At 34.0% G+C, this 16,310-nt stretch overlaps 2 protein-coding genes across 4 annotated transcripts; both read right to left on the bottom strand.

The window, feature by feature from the left end:
- Positions 1 to 61: 61 nt before the first annotated feature.
- Positions 62 to 8,776, bottom strand: LOC124444623 (endothelin-converting enzyme homolog). 2 transcript variants are annotated; one of them, XM_046995239.1, is made up of 20 exons: positions 8,298 to 8,776; positions 5,424 to 5,620; positions 4,789 to 5,046; positions 4,615 to 4,689; positions 4,256 to 4,372; positions 4,107 to 4,172; positions 3,789 to 3,922; positions 3,491 to 3,716; positions 3,255 to 3,353; positions 3,093 to 3,170; positions 2,853 to 2,956; positions 2,504 to 2,562; positions 2,335 to 2,386; positions 2,195 to 2,262; positions 1,894 to 2,018; positions 1,651 to 1,716; positions 1,480 to 1,556; positions 859 to 877; positions 555 to 631; positions 62 to 481 (listed from the first exon to the last, which is right to left on the bottom strand). In XM_046995239.1, the coding sequence occupies exons 1-20, from the start codon at positions 8,659 to 8,661 to the stop codon at positions 382 to 384; spliced, it is 2,361 nt and encodes a 786-aa protein (XP_046851195.1). In that variant the 5' UTR covers positions 8,662 to 8,776; the 3' UTR covers positions 62 to 381. The 2 variants fall into 2 exon arrangements, with proteins under 2 accessions (XP_046851195.1, XP_046851194.1); XM_046995238.1 differs by lacking the exon at positions 859 to 877 and having other exon boundaries at positions 1,461 to 1,556.
- Positions 8,777 to 9,654: 878 nt separating this feature from the next.
- Positions 9,655 to 16,019, bottom strand: LOC124444635 (neprilysin-11-like). Of its 2 annotated transcripts, XM_046995264.1 has the most exons (20): positions 15,709 to 16,019; positions 15,086 to 15,648; positions 13,878 to 13,913; positions 13,718 to 13,788; positions 13,259 to 13,509; positions 13,083 to 13,142; positions 12,871 to 12,996; positions 12,716 to 12,775; positions 12,514 to 12,644; positions 12,209 to 12,413; positions 11,609 to 11,707; positions 11,472 to 11,546; positions 11,297 to 11,397; positions 11,162 to 11,223; positions 11,045 to 11,096; positions 10,761 to 10,828; positions 10,539 to 10,663; positions 10,405 to 10,470; positions 10,028 to 10,123; positions 9,655 to 9,946 (listed from the first exon to the last, which is right to left on the bottom strand). In XM_046995264.1, the coding sequence occupies exons 7-20, from the start codon at positions 12,967 to 12,969 to the stop codon at positions 9,767 to 9,769; spliced, it is 1,419 nt and encodes a 472-aa protein (XP_046851220.1). In that variant the 5' UTR covers positions 12,970 to 12,996; positions 13,083 to 13,142; positions 13,259 to 13,509; positions 13,718 to 13,788; positions 13,878 to 13,913; positions 15,086 to 15,648; positions 15,709 to 16,019; the 3' UTR covers positions 9,655 to 9,766. The 2 variants fall into 2 exon arrangements, with proteins under 2 accessions (XP_046851220.1, XP_046851219.1); XM_046995263.1 differs by having other exon boundaries at positions 13,718 to 13,913.
- Positions 16,020 to 16,310: the final 291 nt, after the last annotated feature.

Here is a 16,310-nt window from a genome sequence, read left to right as displayed (position 1 = left end):
TAGCAAGTTGAAATATTGTTGACCCCATTTCTAAAGGTCAAATCTTTTCATCAAACAATCCTTTCATTGTTTACTATTGTTTAATCACATATTTTAGTCCAACGTTTTCTTTTTTTCTCACATTATTGTAATTATATAATGATATTGATTTCAGACTTTAAACTTGAGGCAAATATATCCTCTGCAATAAACGAAGGTTAAACTTTGTGCATTTGATGTTATACATGGGCAATGTTATATTTTCAATAAGATATCCGTATAGGAAACGCAATTCTATATACATGAAGACTGATGAGTCGACCTTTTTTACAGTAACCACATAACCATAAAATGGATGCTCGTGGTAAATCATGACATTGGTCGGTGACCTACATAAAAATGTTACCATAGGCTACATTTCTTCACAGGATTCATAGGTGATCCTTTAGGACACTGAAAAGCCTCTGCAAATCCTTTAGAATTCATTATAACTCCTTGAACTCTGAGAAAAGAAAGTATACTCTGTATTGTTGCCGAAGGTTTTTTCCGTCAATACATTTATTAAAGATTCGTACCTAATGTTCATAGGTGGCCAAGGAAGATTGTCTATTTGGTGAAAAGCTCCTTGACGAGTGTATTTAGAACACCAGCCCTATGAGATAGGTTCGTATAATTTTAAAGAAGGTACAGTTGTTTATAGTGCCGTCTGCTTTAAGCAAGTAAAAAGCAGGGGGGGCTCTTAAGGTTAAAGCAATTTTCATGTATGTGGTAAAAGATCACTACAAACATTTCAGTAATATTTAAGACGTCGGCAGAGAATCTGGAGGTTTAATACAACTTTGGCGAGCAAATGTCTCCCCCCTTGAGCTAGATCAATGCCTGAGCGTAAGATATAAAATTTGGCGAGCAAATATCCCCCCCTCCTTGAGCTAGATCAATACCTGAGCGTAAGATATAAAATTTGGCGAGCAAATGTCCCCCTCCTTGAGCTAGATCAATACCTGGGCGTAAGATATAAAATTTGGCGAGCAAATGTCCCCCTTGAGTAAGATCAATACCTGAGCGTAAGATATAAAATTTGGCGAGCAAATGTCCCCCGCTTGAGCTAGATCAATACCTGAGCGTAAGATATAAAATTTGGCGAGCAAATGTCTCCCTCCTTGAGCTAGATCAATACCTGAGCGTAAGATATAAAATTTGGCAAGCAAATGTCCCCCTCCTTGAGCTAGATCAATACCTGAGCGTAAGATATAAAATTTGGCAAGCAAATGTCCCCCCCTCCTTGAGTAAGATCAATACCTGAGCGTAAGATATAAAATTTGGCGAGCAAATAGCCCCCCCCCCTTGAGTAAGATCAATACCTGAGCGTAAGATATAAAATTTGGCAAGCAAATGTCCCCCTTGAGCAAGATCAATACCTGAGCGTAAGATATAAAATTTGGCGAGCAAATGTCTCCCCCCTCCTTGAGATAGATCAATACCTGAGCGTAAGATATAAAAAACAATTGGTACGGTGTATAATTAAGACCAGGAAGTTTTGCTTCGTGACCATTTCTTGAAACCCATCGTTTATAAGCCTAGGAAAACCAACATCAAAATCACCATACCATTTTTATACGACAGACTTTGACACGTTAACGAGCAGTTTTGAAAAAAGAAATTACTTCATACCTCGTAAGCGAATTTAATTCCTCCGTTATCAGCAATATTTTCACCAAGCGTTTTCTTTCCGTTGATCTATATATCAAAATTAATTTCCTTTATTTTTGGAATGACTGTATTAAAAGTCTTACGTTGGGCATTCAGAATGAAAATTCACTTCACGCCCGACAAATCTCTGGCCGCCACTTCAAAATAAGGCTTTAATTGCACTTTAAAAATAAAACAAAACGTCAAGATGCTTTAATAACTTACCTTTTTACCATACATTTCAAATTGGCCATATTGATCTTGAAAACACTGACTTTTTCGTTGAAATTCTTTGGTGGCATTTCGTGACCACCAGTTGCGCAAATTTCCCCTCTCATCGTGCAAACGACCTAAGGAAATTTTTTTATCTTTTTCACGATAACACTCACACAATCTGATATCGTATCAACAACATCATTTAAGGGATGAATTACTGGATTTAAGTGTATGAAGAATTGTATAAGATGGATTAATGGATTTGAGGTCCTAAGGAGGTATTTCTCTTTTTCAAATCCATTTTCCTCACCGTTGGAATCAAATCCATGAGTCAACTCATGTCCAGCAACCATCCCAATTCCTCCATAATTTGACGCTCTATTTGGTAAATTATATCATTACATTACGACGTAAAAAGCAAAATTTACACTGTCATAAAACAGTTTTTACCTCAAATTATCGTCATCGTAAAACGGAGCTCTTAAAATTCCAGCCAAAAATACTAGATAAAATTTACAAAAGTTCACAAGGATTTAGTAAAAAATAGTTTCATATTAAACAGATTTAACCTCAACAGATAAATTTGAATGGCGAAGAAGTTTAATAATAAATCTTGTACCATTTTTGTTCTCTGATCGATAATGATAAGCGTTGACCTCAACAGGCGAATGAATGATTCTAAATAAAACGATAAAAGCATATTTATAATATGTAATGTTTGCAGTGCTACAGTAAGAGACTGCAGATGCACAATCCGAGACAAGAAATTCTTTATAGCGATAAATCCAGTGGTAAGACAAGGAACAGAGAACAGGGGATGACAAATGCAACAATCCTGCAACTGACAGATTGGACCAAACTTTTAGAAGATAGCCATGGACAATTTTTTCTTATTCCAGAGATTAGTTCTCTACATTTACTAACCATGACTTTTTCATTTGAGTACGATAAATGACAAACTATCTTACGCATTTCTATCCACAGGTCTTTTGTACTCCGATATCGACTTAAGGAATATTGCACTACGTATGGAGAAAACACTTTTGAGAAATTCACTCGCATTCACACTTATCTGAAAAAAAAATGAAATCTTTTAATCATCAATTTTGTCCACGTTGTTTCTGATTTACATATTAAACATAATATACGACCGAATTTATACCACGATCAAAATACTTAAATATGATGAAGACCTAGTCCAAACTTACCCTCTCGTATTCAACATTGAGTTTTTCTTCATCCTTGATATAATCGGAATAACCAACTAAGATCGTCGATGCTTTTGCCTGTGCAACAAAAGATCATAGGTAATGAAAGATTACAAAAATATAAAACATGTTTTGTTGTCAAGAAATAATCATTTTATTAACCTTTGCCTTTGCTCTTTCTTTTGTTTCATTATCCATCCAGGTTTGATCGTTTAGTTCTAACAAAAATTCTCTTCTTATTTCTTCAAATATCTCTTTGGCCTAAATTCAAAACGACCATGAATAAATCTGTAAACAAAACGCAAAGTAAAGAGGGCAAACCTTTTTTTAAGATCCATGCAGTTCACATCAAGCAATACTTTTATGTTATAGAAAGGAAACTTCACATGGACACATACCCGAGTCTTTGTTCGACTATCCAATTTTTTTTCAACGTACATTAAACCAAGAGGCATAGGAAAATATTTCTTTGTAGCTTCATAACAAAAATCCCAACGTTCTTTGTCTTCGTAAGAAAGACCATAAATTCGTTGTTTGTACTGAAGTCTGGCGTGAACATATGGATCTGGTAAAAAGCGTATCACAGCTTCGATTGCCACCCATGCAATATAGTTGGAAATGGTCCTATAGTAAAAGGAAGTATTTTATTTCTGGACTAAATTTCTCATCAAAAAATAAATTGCTTTTACAACGCACTCTTTATTTGTGCTGTTCATCAAAGCGATGACCCCTTTAATCACGTCTTTTGTCCTCACGAGAATTGCTTCACGACGAGAAAGCACAAAACTTTGGTTTGCAGCCAAACCCGACAAGAAAGAGAACCAGTCGAACTAAAAATGGTATATATACTGCCTTTCAACGATGGTTAGATGACTCGGAGGAACGAAGGAAAATTGTCAATATTAGGGGGTCAATATTAGAGGGATTCTCAAAACAGCTGGAAACATTTCTAGAAAAACATCCTTCCTTAGGAGCCTCGTCTATAGTATTGTGATTAAGTGATATCTTGCCTACCTTTGTGTAGTTAATAAGTTCCAAGATAGTAGATGATTGTGGCCATCCTTTGTGTCGTCGAATAATCTATGAAATAAGCATCATCATGATTACAAAAGATTTTTCCACCTTTGTTCTGTACCCATGCACGCAATAAACTATTCAAATACCGTAGCTATTTTTTCTTCCAACAAATACACTTGTTCCATTTGTTTTGTAGCGTTTATACGGTCCGCTCCAAATAAGACCATCACATCAATCATGTACTGACGATAGGAAAGACGAGTCTGAAAAACAACCAAAATAATGAACAAAGGCAATGGGGGCTATATTAAATGGGGAATATTATATAGCTAAGTACACCATATGGATTTCAAGCGGGGGGGGGGTGTACTTATATAGCAAGGTAGTGTATATTGATGCATGATGGACGGAAAGGACACAAAATTATTCATGTTTATAATGATTATCATAATAAATGCTTAACAATTCAGATAATTTTTCAAAAAAAAAGGATATCAGCAATAACCTTTTCATAAAAATCTTCACTTGAGTTTTTCTCAAAATAAAAAGTGGTATCCAGTGTAACACCACCATCTGAGATCTATCCACGATGATAAAATAAAGAATTTGAAAAGCATGTATTGATTTTCGTTATAATCTTTTACAGCAACATATAGCATTATGCCCTAAGTACACTTACTGCAAAACTTTTCTTGGACGAATTTTTAAAATCAGGGCGGACAGACACTGAAAAGAATGGTTGAACACCAAAACGCGTGAAAGCCATCAGTATTGCTTTGTTGACATCGTAATTTCTTTCGCTCCAGTTTGGAGTTGTAAGTTTTGAACCTCCTAATGTTGCAATGACTTCTTTCAGGTATCGATCACCTTGTCTGTTGATGGTTGCTTTTGACAAACATGTGTGATAATAGTTCAAGGCCTTTGTTACTGCACGATTCTGTAGTTATATAAGTGCAAGGTAAATAATTCGTTAAAGTTATCCTGGAATGATAAAAGGCTTCCATACCCGCTACTTTCTATTGCATGCAATCTAATCATTTCATAACATCTTTACATGGAACGAAAATTTGAAAATTAATTTCTTTCCAGGGAGCAATCTCCATAAAACCCGGAATCTTTTTATTTGAGCGTTCGTTCTTTTAGGAGATAACATCACAGTAAATACCTTCCGTATGCAAAACTATTTTATTAATACTGTATCTCTCAATTTGTGTTTTTTATATTTTATATAAAGGGAGTCGATTTTCATCCTGTTTCCTCTCTCATTATAAATTAATTTAAAGATTCTGTAAAAAGAAATAAACAATAAATTACCGAAGCATATTTCGTCTTCGTAGCGGAGTCAGCTAAAAGATTTCTCATTAATTTCTTATTTTCCTCGTTGATGTTCCAGAGCACATGAACTTCTGTTTGAGTTGTCGGTATGAATGTGTTCGCTTGCCATCTTTCACAAGCAAATGAGTAAAAATCTTCACAAGGATTAACAGATTTGTTCATATACTCCAAAATGACTACATAAAGAAAATTTTGGAGATTCTTCAGTGTTTTAGCTAGTTCAAACGTGAAATTGATCAGCAGTTCAGTATCTAATGGTCAGCAACATATATCCCAAACTCTTCTTAACATTTTGGTAAAACTGCAGTCTTTGATACATATTCTAAAGTGTGGTTTCGTATACCTACAGTAAGAATTTATACAGAGATGCAAGCTGTGCAATAGGTTTAAAAAATTTTAACTGAGCAAAACATTTCTGTCACTTCAAACACGCTGCACTAAAATCAGAGGAATGATTTGTCTGCTGTGCAATAGGTTTAAAAAATTTTAACTGAGCAAAACATTTCTGTCACTTCAAACACGCTGCACTAAAATCAGAGGAATGATTTGTCTGTTTCATGCAGACGAAAGGATGAAATAACCATAACATTATCACAACCTCTTAACTGAAACAACTCAAAACAAGTTTGAATTAAGAGTTCCTTTTTTGATATCTTAGATACGACACCAAAAGTACCTGCAGCATTGCTGACACTTTGATATCTTAGATACGACACCAAAAGTACCTGCTGTATTGCTGACACACGATTCATTTAAACATGGACGTAGCAATGATACATTTTTCTCAAGCTTACTTTCATTACGTTTACACCACACAAAGCAGCCAGAATCGTCACGACCACAACTAATACGATGATAAAGATAGCTACAAACATAACTTTCATTTTGGATTTGCTTAGTTTCACGCGAGTCGTGTGATTTCATGTTTGTAAATGTAGATCGTCCAGGTTGGTATAGTCCTGAGAAGAACTGTTTTTGTTGTTGTTGACTGACGTTTACTCCTCTTTTGACTCTGAAGATGACTACCGCTAAGGTTGTCGAAACGTCAGTCAACAACAACAAAAACAGTCCTTCTCAGGACTATACCAACCTGGACGATCTACATTTACAAACATGTAACGATACTCCCGGGTTCAAACCATTTACTTTAATCGTGTGATTTATTGGTACAAAAAACAGAAGTTGATTTCATTTCGGTCTGTTTTTGTTCACGTTCACAGCCATTTTATTTCTGCTTTTCGCGGTAAGTTAAGCATAAACTAGCAAACGAATGAATACCTTAAATTTTTTAACAACATAATTAAGAAACATATTTTGAGGAAAAGGCGGGGGCTCGACCTTTTATTTTCTTTCATTGGTAGGGAAAATAATTCATTTTTTTCTGAAGGCGGCTGTGGCTATTTATTGTTCATTATCTGTAAATATTTTTACTTGTTATTGACACAAAGATAAGGCACATGAAGTGCAAGTATAATGGTGTTAAAAAATTTGAAATATTTTACACTTTATTCTTCTCTTTCGCGAAACGCATCTCAAGAATTCTTTTCATTTGCCAAGAATCTCAAGATAAGCTTTTAAATTTGACACAATTAGCAGCTGGACTGGGGAGGATTTAATTGCCAGGAAGGAAAATAGCTTTTATTATGCAAAAGATTTTCTTTCCTGTTTTGTCAAACTATATAGCGCGAAAAAATCTTGAATATTTTTCATCAACACTTTCATCAACTGGAGTTTTTGAAATTTAATTAATAGAAGATCGCGTAAGGTATAATATATTATGAATCATTACACAACAGTTAATTCTCAACTTTCGTCATACTAAACACTGTTCAAGTACAATCTAACACGTATTTATAACAACAAAGAAGATAAAAAATTCCAGCTAGTTACATAATTAGACGTTGACAGATGTTGAATCAAGAATTCTTTACTTTACAAAAAAAAGATGTAAACATACAGCTACAAGTTTCTTTTTTGCACTCTTGTAAGTTAGATCGGCATCATTTATTGTAAATGAAACAAATTCAAAAACTTTTGGTGCTGCATTTTGTCATATAATGACGTCAAAGACAAAAATAAAACTGCCAAATACAAATGATTAGGGCCATATTACTGAGAGAAATTTACTTCCAGTATAGCTGAGCTTATTTTCCAAAATCACTGCATGGGTAAAGATGAGAGAGTATATTTTATAAAAGGCAGCAAGTTGAATATTATTAAAGGAGTAAGCATGCTGATAACATCCTTTTTATATTTTACATCATTTAAAAGTTGTTTTTAAAAATTGAACTTATGAAATGGAAAGTGTGACACAAAAGATGACTTGCCTGTAGCTGCAATGGATCAATGAAAAAGAAAGTGAAACGTTACCAAACTCAAAAGTGACAATCAGAGGCAATGCTCTAGAAGTCATACTTCTAGCTTTTGAAAAGGACAAAATATTACGCAGCGATGGTTCAAATGCTAAATCAAACATTTAATTAGTTTTAAATAAAGTAATTTACTGTATAAAGTCTTGAAGTTTCCAAGGTTACAATATTGCTCATTTACTAAAATCACTCAATTATGAAGGACTTGAACTTTCTCCTATATATGACTACAAGCAGTTGTTAGGTTAAAATTCATATATTCTTTACATTAAATCAGAGCACTGCTTGCCTTCTCGAGATATCAAATAGGAAAAAAAACTTATGATAGCTGAATGAAGCAACATCTTACGTGCACTCTAAATCATGCGAATCATAAATGCCAAAAATTAATTAACGTGTAATGGGCAACACTGACATAAGTCTAACAATTACAGTAATAAACAAGACACAACGAACATAAATTGATTTAAACACTATAACTTACCAGCAGATCGCCTGATACAGATATCTGTTAAACACACTTTTTCATCCGATTCTCGTAGTTTATTTACATGAATGAGGAGAACGACAAGAAAAGCGGCAAGAAGTAAAAAAGATACTAAAGTACATATTATGCATTGACAACGAAATGGTTTTTGTAACGTCAACTTCTTCTTTAAGAGAGCACCATTTTCCTCGACAGACACAATGGTCGATTTTAACACCATGTCATCCAACTTTGTCGATTCATCGTCCTTTGGATTTCCATTAAAAACATCAAAATTTGCAAAACCATTATTGACGTTAAAATCTAAACGATTTTCTACATTAACTGTCGGGTTTGACGGAGGACTTTGTGAGGTTGCCATGGTAGGGGGTAATTTAAAAATACAACGCAATTGAATGTCGCGGATGTGTTTGGATTCGGTGTGGCAAATCAGCGGTGGATAAAAAATGTTTGCAACAAAACCGTTCTGGATGACTAGATCTTATGAATATAAACTGTATCACTTGAAATAATTCCCTGAGGAAACGAGACAGACAAATCATGATGTATTTCACAATACTACATGCAATAATCGGATTTAGGTTTTGCTATATAAGCTTATTAAAACGATGCTTAACTTGTCTTTTTTCATTATTTAAAGAACAGCCATCAGTTTGATGAATTTATATCATTTGATCCTCAATTTATTAAAGATAAACACAAGATGCTAATTTCTTTGCTCCAGGTTTTAAGATGCAGTTAAAGTGGCATTGAACAATACTTTTGGTGTCTTTTTAATCTAGACTCTTTAGAGTATCTATTTTTTTACTTTCTAAAAAGTTTTCTAACGATGATAGCTGAAGGGTTCATAGTCATTATAGCTATTTTAGTCCAATTTGACCACCGTGAGGTCAATGGTTGGGATCTTCAAAATATTTGATCTAACAATCTTATATAATCCACATAAATACATCAATGGGCTCAACTTGTAGTTATGTCTTTGAGACAATGTTTTGCAAGATAGAAAAACGTACGTGTCAATTTGTGATAAGTATAGTAACGAACTAAAGCAAACATTTTCCCATCTTTCCGTTTGATTTAAACGTCTTTCCTTTACGTAAAAAAATGTTTGGAATTTTAGTGGCAAATATCACACGATACACTAAATACGTGAGTCGACTTTTGATTGTAAACTGCCTTCGACATCATCGAAGTTTTACAGTTGTATTTTACTTTGAAATATCGCTGGTTTAGGAAGGATGGTACAGTAGCAAGATAAATTTTAGCGATCACAAAGATGTTGTAACGAAATACGAAAAATGCGTGGGAGATCACCCCGCAGAAATTAAAATAAAAGATTTTTTAACGAAAGAAATCTTTTTTTACGCCAGACATGTAATTGTCCAATACATCTAGATCATCTGATAACAAAATAAATAAAGACTAACCTTATCATATATCTTATTCAATGCCTAAAGATGTCTTAATTACGTTTCCCAAACCTCGCACCTTTTATGAGGTATCATAGGAGCATCGGGGACGCACGAAAACGCATCAGCAAATCCCTTCGAGTTCATCATGGTCCCCTGGACTCTGAGAGGGAAAGGGTACGAGCCTTTTGTTAACATTCTTTTCAACTCAGAATCTTTGTATTTTGCACACCACATCTGAGTAGATAAAAATGTAATATATGTTAAAGTCCACAACATAGACATCAACAAAAAAAAAAACAAAAAGTTTATTCATACTTGAGCGTAAGAAACAAAGAAAAGTTGATCGTGAGTTAGTTTAATTCCAGGCAACATTTCTTCTTCTGTATTTTGCTTTTTCCATCGTTGATAAGCCTGGAATTAATCGTTATAAATGCAAAGATTAACATTTGATCGTTCTGAACGGAATGATTGTGAACAACTGACGGTAGCAACGCTTGATTAGATCAACTAAAACATTGTGATATTTAGGAATGCAAATCTATCATATGTAGGAGTCCAGTTGACATAAAAAGACAATAAGAAACTTAGAGCAGAAATAGATAGTATAGTACCATGGCTATCATACAATATGAATGGACAAAGTTTAAGAAACACGGTAACCTACAGTAAGCATGCATGATTAAGAAGATTACCTGAAATGCAATTTCTACCCCGGCGGCATCACAGAATTGTTCTCGATGATTGATGACGCTACGAATCTAAATTATACAACATGAAAAATGAGCGATTGTAACATGTCATACCTTACAATCGTGTACGTAGACACCTTTTCGCTATTATGAGTGAAATTGTTGTACAAATCTTTGAGACATAAATGTTTTTGATAGATGTAATTGGACGAGTCTTTCGACAACAACTTTCCAACATTGCCAACTTCATCATATCTACTGCCTAAAACAATCCATACGGCAACGGTTATCGTAATCCATTCAATCTTAATAATTATATAAAAACGCACTCCATGTCACTCGTTTTGTGAAACACAAACCTTGAATGTCAAATCCGTGATTTATTTCGTGGGCAAAAATCATTCCTAAAGTTGCAAAATTTGCTGCCCTACAAAAGTCACAAGCACTAGATGACATGGATGGAAACAAAAAATGCTATAGCTAACACTTAAGATTGTTTAAAATAACAAGTAATGGCGTCTATATAGCTGTATCCGTCTATACTCTTGTCGTGAAAAATTCCCTACAAGCTTTGTAAGATATTTTGTACATGGAAAACGTTGACTTGAACGAACAAACATCTTAGGATGAAAAACACTCTTACTTGTAATTTTTGATGGAAAAAAAGGTGTTTTCGAGGAGACTGATTGCCATTTCTGGAACACCAATGAAATAATCAAATGAAGACATATATAAAATACGAGAACAATGACTTGTATACCAATTTTATTGTAGGTTCGGTAGTAATAAGCGTTGGGCTTCAACGGTTCCCTTTTCATGAATCTGAAAGAAGAAATGCAATCATAAATACTTTAAAAAATTACAGCCGATTATAAAAAAAATTCAGAGCTTATACGTGTTGCGGTTCTTGACCGTTTTCAAAGACTTGATCTCCTTCAACACCACAAATCTTATCATATTTCTGTAGGTTTTTACGTAATTGACATCAATGGCAAACTAAATAAACACATAAACAAAAATTAACGAATCCAAGACATGCAAGGATAGAGAAACAACATTGACATACTAACATCTCTCAAGCCTTCTTTTGAAAGGATCATTGTTAGATTTTCGGGATATCCAATGTCGTATAACATAGATTTTGCCTTTATCGATAGAAAAACTGAGTCAAGTGAACTTTACATTGCTCTAGGACATAAAATAGTACCTTAAGAAGAGCCTTATCACGTGTTCTTTGGTCCATCCACGATTGCTTTGGTATTAAACCCAGAAAAACATCCATTACATCTTGCAATAGGTTTGTTGCCTATTTATGTGTAAATTACAATTATATCATACATCAATGTTCGAATATTTTCAGATACTTCCATTATGTCAGTTGTGACGATGTTCATATCGAAATATAAAAGAGTTATAAACTAGTGCATAACTAGTTCAATGCATGCCACAAACTAGTTTAGCCACATTACGATCTACTTTTATTCGTAACAGAACTTACACAAGTGACAAACAACAAACTAGAGTCTCTGGTTAACATGTTATCATTCAACGACAGGTACAGCATGACACTAAGTGACTTTGTAAAACTTTACATGTTTGTAGATATAGATCGTCCAGGTTAGTAAAGTCCTGAGAAGGACTGTTTTGTTGTTGTTGACTGACGTTTCGACAACCTTAGCGGTAGTCATCTTTTGACTCTGAATAAAACGATACTCCCGGGCTCAAACCATTTACTTTATTTGTAAAACTTTATCCTGAATAAAAATATCAAAGTTTTAACTATAACCATGAATCTATTTGATATTACCTCGTCCTGGGTGCCTTTAGGTAGTACACGCTGTCCATAAAGTAATGCAGTCTCCAAAGGAAAAGCATAGCTGGTATGTTGAACACACATGTCCCATCTGTGAATTTTCACACTTTTATATTCTTCAAAAAGTCTTACAAACTTTGATGGGAGGATATTAATTAATTCATAAACGATTCTCCAGGAGAGATAATTTGCAATAGTGCTGAAAAATAAAATAACCTCATAAAGACATTTGTCGTTGAAAAAACAAAATGATTTATGACTTACGAAGAGACATTCGAACAGACAAATAGGAATTTTACCTAGCTTCAATTTTGTTCAAAACACCGAGAATGCTGTGCAGCATTTTGGCAGATGTAATTAATAATTCGTCGCGTGTCAAGATGTAACCGCCATCTTTCGATAAACTATGAAAGAATTTGAGCCAATCAAACTGTAAAAAAATACAATCGTCAGTTAAACGTAGAAAAACTGAGCTCAATATTTGTAAATGAAGACAAAAACCTTGGTTTTGTTTGATAGATTTTTAATGGTTATCCCTTTCAAGTTTGGAGGATATTGACTCTATAATGAATAAATGACAACTACTGTCTGAATGGTAAATCGATCGACAAGAAAACTGCGTGAAAAATGTTTACATTTCAGAAGATAAAATTAACCTTTCCAATAGCTACTTCAAGCTCACAAACTTTTCTCATTTCCTGCTTGATATACGTTCGATTGTCGGATGAACTGATCAAGTACATAACTTCTGTCATAAACTCAACATAGCGCTCTAGATTTTCCTTATATGAGAATAAGACAAATATTAGATGCCATGAAGCATCGTGATTCACAATCTGAAATTCTGCTTCTATATACATCCCCATACCTCTTTCTTACTTTTTGAGCCCAACAAAATGATACTGCTTGGTAATTGAAGAGGAAAAGTCTAAAAAAATAAAGAGAAGTGCCACACATGTATTAAATCTTTGAGCAGCAGTTAATTATAGTTAACATTGAAATAGAAATATCCATCATAACTTTAATTTATGGCCCATTTCTCACCACAATTCGTTTAAATGTGGGGTTGCTTAGATCGTCCAATACACGTAGTTTAAAAATGCATCAATGTTAAGTTGACGTTTAATTTTTACGACAACATCTGGCCAATCATAGCTGGAATTTCTTTTTTTTGTTAGGTCGAAATCTGCCAGCTCCACTAGAAGATCTTTCACATGGGATTCACCAAATTTATCAATCGTTTTCGAGTCTTTACATGATGAATAAAATTGAAATAGTTTCACCATAAAAGGACTCTGAAAAAGAATGTTTTCTCCTCAGTATAATTGACTCAATTTCACAAAAGTACATTCGAGTGTTTAGTATGAGATCTTTAATTACAAAAATTGACATGATGGACGATGAGGATCAAAGGCATTAAATCTTTTCAACTTCAAGTTTCTCCACTTTCCAAACATAAATATAACTATACATATTTATAAAATATAGTTAAGTATAACTTACTTTAGAGTACTGAGCTTTTGTTTCTTCGTTTTCCAAAATATTTTTCAACTGGCGTTTGTTTTTCTGGAGTACTTGAAGAAAAGGAAACACGTATGCTTTCGAATCTTTAATATAATTATTTTTTCCCATCCACCGCAGGAAAATTGATAAAAATCCTTACAAGGGTCGACACTATCGTCCATGTAGGCGAGAACACCTTTGAAGAAAAGATGAGATCATTTGATACGTTTATAAAACTTATTTATAAAAGAAATGCCAAATCCAATTAAAGTAATAAGATATTTTTGGTTCTACTGATCAAATTTGTTCTCGCGCGATGTAAAAAATCCCAGTAAACCGAATGACGCGCGTTCAATTTGCTGATCATTATTCTCGTAATTCAAAACACAATAAAAATACATTTCCCAATTGTCACCGTGTTTCTATATCGTTCACAATCATTCATCAACTTCAAATAAATTGATCAATGGTGACTTGTATTAGAGTTGTTCATTGACAGAAGTAATGACCTCTCGTGTTCAATAAACTGGAACTAAGCACTTAATTTTCAAGACCAACTACGTTGAGGTTACATTTCCATACAATCACAAAGATTGCAAAAACATCAGTACTATTTCATTCTTAATATCACCGTTAGCCTCGCTAACAGTTGACACAGAACATGTCGAGCAAGTCGTATTGTTAGGCCCGTTTGTTGGGGCATTTGACATTGATTAAACAAACTGATGTAAACTATGTAAAGTTTAATAAAAACGTGTCGTCAGTTCATATCGTCGTTCAGTTAATTTATCAATGACTTTCATATCGTTTCAGAGTCAACATGCGTGCATTTAATTGTCTCAACATTTTCTCTCACAATACACAAAATCAAGATGAAAGCTCAACTTCATATTTTTCTCGACATATTTTGATATATTGAGAAAAATTATCACTACAAACATCCGGGTGTTATTCCACACATACAAACTGCCCACGTAAGCTGTCAAATCGTGGAGCAGCAGCCTATCATCATCTCATATCTCAATGTTTGTTTTTGTTGGCAAAACTAATAAAAAATGCATTAATTTCACATCATAAAACACGAAGGTAAAATAGTAGAAACCTTCCATAGCAGGACACATGCAACATTCAATCATTCAAAAACCTCTATAGCCAAAATCTCAAGTCGTTTTTCATTTTTGACTTTCGGACCACATTACGAAAACAATGCGACAACTCATGTAAACAAAATCAAATTTAAAGACTCATTGACTACTTCTTTTTTTAGAGAAGATAACGCAGGGACACTACAATGATTGAAGAAAAAAATGTAGGCAGCGCAAGTTAACTGCGTGCAACCATATGGATTTCAAAAGAATTTAAACATACGTGCAATGTTGTTCACAGTTTTCTTATAATTTTCCCTCGGTTTGCTATTTGTTTCCTTGCTGTGATTATTTTCATCCAAGACAAGTATGACGACGACCAAACTAACAAGTAAAAGAAGGGCCACACACACAAGGAACATTTCAAGACGAGAATAACGATGCAACTTGATTCTTCTCATGAAGGTCAATGAGTGAGTTACACCAACAGGACCAGATTCAACAGTTGAAATACCATCAGCATCTCTTACTATGGTAATGGTACTGGGAGACTGGTCCTTAGAAAATTTTAATGAACTCATTTTCAAATGAAAACTCTTGATTGTACGACGATCTGAGAAGGAAATGCCGTAGACAAAGCAGGCAGTTTAAGGATCAGCGATCTTTTATATTGTTGATTGTTAATTCGATATTTCAAATGTGTCGTAAAGATAACGATGAAAGATCGAAGAGTTGAAAACACGAGTCAACAAATCCTTTTACACTGAGTTGTCATTATTTCGATCTCTTTGGGATTTTCCTTCGAGAGTTTTCGATGCCACTTTTCCTTGTGGAGAAATTGCCAACCTGAAAGAAAGCAGAAATGTTCGCTTGTGTTGCAGACAGACAGAAATTCTCTCAACGTACTTTTAACAAAAGATTCCTCAGAAGTTCTCCACCCAGCTTTCAATTCTGTCACTGCAAAAATTCTCTGCACATTCAAAACTATAGACTGGCGTTTCTTGGCCCACTCAATTCATTCTTTTTAAGGAGAAAATACGTGGCCGATAATCCGATCGAGAAAAGATAGGCTGAGAGGAAAACATTTAACAACTTATCAACTAAAGATAAAATTTTATCATCACACAATCTCTGATTCTTTAAATAAACACTTTAGGTTTGAAGCATTTGTTCATTAGCATGTCTGTTTGGACGTTGTTTCCAAATTTTCACAAATAGATCACTGCAATTTTTAATGCTTACCCTACAAAAATCCTTTTCACAACAAGCAACGAGGAAAATGCAAATTTCTTATGTTGATGCCACTGAATTTCGTGAAGAAGTTTTGTCGTTGTGAAAAATTAAAAAATTGGCAAAGTTTCATTCATTGAATTTTTGAAATTGCATAAAGAGCTCTACATAGATATAAATCAAGAGAAAATGATAACAAAATGGAAATCTGTTGTTTGAAAAGCAAACAAGCGCAAATATGCACTTGAATTTACGGAAAAATTTAAAGTTAATTGCCA

This window comes from Xenia sp. Carnegie-2017, unplaced genomic scaffold (assembly GCF_021976095.1).
Source record: "Xenia sp. Carnegie-2017 unplaced genomic scaffold, XeniaSp_v1 HiC_scaffold_21, whole genome shotgun sequence".
NCBI classification, from domain to species: Eukaryota; Metazoa; Cnidaria; class Anthozoa; order Malacalcyonacea; family Xeniidae; genus Xenia; species Xenia sp. Carnegie-2017.
The sequence above is the reverse complement of the archived record's forward strand: the minus strand, read 5'-3'. Positions and strand labels throughout refer to the sequence as shown.